Source organism: Lottia gigantea, assembly GCF_000327385.1.
Source record: "Lottia gigantea unplaced genomic scaffold LOTGIsca_179, whole genome shotgun sequence".
Classification (NCBI taxonomy): domain Eukaryota; kingdom Metazoa; phylum Mollusca; class Gastropoda; family Lottiidae; genus Lottia; species Lottia gigantea.
The window spans coordinates 309,884-311,934 of record NW_008708290.1 but is presented as its reverse complement, the minus strand read 5'-3'; the positions used below and the strand labels follow the sequence as shown (position 1 = coordinate 311,934).

Genomic DNA, 2,051 nt, shown 5'->3' with positions numbered 1-2,051 from the left:
CAGGTATACATGTACATATAAATATCACTAACATTCGAAATGTATGACATTCCTGTCTTATTTAACTCATCTACAGTAACCACTGTATTAAACAGTAATTCATTTGTTTCAAAATGGCTTATACAGAAACAAAACCACGGGTACCAATTGCTGCTATGTATACACCTCCAGGACCGTGCTACAGTCTACCATCTCTTACAGGAGGAACCAGTCACGATCCCAGAAGCGGTCATAATAAACAACCAGCCTACTCTTTTGGGGTTAAGCATGGGAAATTCGTCGACGATTGCAGTCCAGGACCTTGTTATCTACCCGATTCAAAAATATCGAGAAGTGGAAAGGATGGAACTCCACATTATTCTCTCTACAGTAGAAACCAGGGAGCTTCTACCTTTAAAACTCCTGGGGCAGGAGCTTACAGACCAGAAAACTCCGGACCCTCGTCTAAATATCACCACCCAGCTTACAGTTTTGGTAGCCGACCAAGATACAGGAAAAATGACAATACTCCAGCAGCAAATAACTACACTCTACCAGGTATGACCGGAACCACCGTTTTAAGTGGTAAGAAACAAGCTCCATGTTTTTCATTACGTGGAAGACAGAAGACCGGTGCTTTCTCTGAAGATCTTGCCAAAGCACCTGGACCAGGAACCTACAACACAGCCGATCCAAACAACACCAAATCAAAGGCACCATTATACAGTATGACCAGTCGAAACAACATGCCTGGTGATACAACTAAGAAACCAGGACCAGGAGCTCACTCTCCTCAAAATACGTGGACTCATAAGAAGAAGAATCCGGAGTACTCATTTGGTGTTCGTCATAGTCAATACACAACTCCATTGGTAGTTAATGTCCTGGACTAATCATTTATTACAATTCAATATTTATTCTATTCATCCTTGCTCAATTCAATTGCAATTTTTCTTTATCTTTATACGTGTATACTGTAAATAAAACTATAAAATATACATATTTTCTTTTTATACGCTCCTACATGAAATGGGGGGCGTATATTGCCGTCACCTATGTCAGTCCGTCCGTCCACAATTGCTCGTAAACACTCTACAAGACACAATTCTTGACGGATTTTGACAAAACTTGGTTTAAAGAGTGTTCGTTATCACCCAAGGATCAACCCTATTGAAAATTAGAAGAATCGAAAAATATTTAGTATAAGTTATTGCCCTTGTTCTTGAAAACGAAACTTGGCATGGGTGTATGAAGTGTATGACTGAAGGTTGAATATTTCATACTGGTGATTGTTACTGTACTGCTAAATATTTTTATTCAGAATCAAAGCTGCCAGTGGGCGTATATTACCTTGCCTGGCAAGCTATCTTATTTATTCAAACTTCGTTGTTGAAATCGATATACCATACAATTTACTGCTCTTTGGTTGTGTCATCATGAATGATCATATGTAAGCGTAAGTTATGGCAATTATTTTAAAACGTTCGCCGTATCTCGGATAATTAATCTGAATAATGTTTGCTAAATGTGTCATTTAGTCACCCTAGAAGATGACTTAGATTTGAGAATATTAGACCAGTCACTAACATGTAACTCAGACTATCGTAAAGGAAGGAAGTAATACATACGTCCTAACGTTCCAAACAGAACAACGAAACCCGAAATCCCAAAACAACATATCACGCGAGGAAGTACATCATTCATAAGTGAGTAATTATTTCATAGTGAAAAGTGTTATCAGGTGTCTAGAATAGTAAGAATACTCTGTCTTGCGCCATAAAGAAATTATCTATTTAGGGCGATAAATTATTTTGATATAACTTTTAGTTAACATTTTAAAAGGATAGGCCTAAATCGTCTCGACAAAACATTGAATTCTCAAATGACAAAAGGCTCCAAAATATTAAATTCTGTGCGTAGAGAACAAGAAATGCGACTTCCTGTAACTTAAATGAAACCAGACACCGAAACATTATTCATTTTTAAATGCAACACGGCTACTGAAGCATGGTTAGTAAAGGGACATAACAAGTGAAACAAGAAAGAACAAATAATACATGTTATAACTTAGA

The 2,051-nt window shown here is 37.3% G+C and overlaps 1 protein-coding gene across 1 annotated transcript; it reads left to right on the top strand.

Moving 5' to 3' along the window:
- The first annotated feature begins 59 nt into the window (after positions 1-59).
- LOTGIDRAFT_201509 (hypothetical protein) lies at positions 60-974 on the top strand. The gene has a single exon (XM_009052067.1). The coding sequence runs from the start codon at positions 114-116 to the stop codon at positions 870-872; it is 759 nt and encodes a 252-aa protein (XP_009050315.1). The 5' UTR covers positions 60-113; the 3' UTR covers positions 873-974.
- The last annotated feature ends 1,077 nt before the right edge of the window (positions 975-2,051 follow it).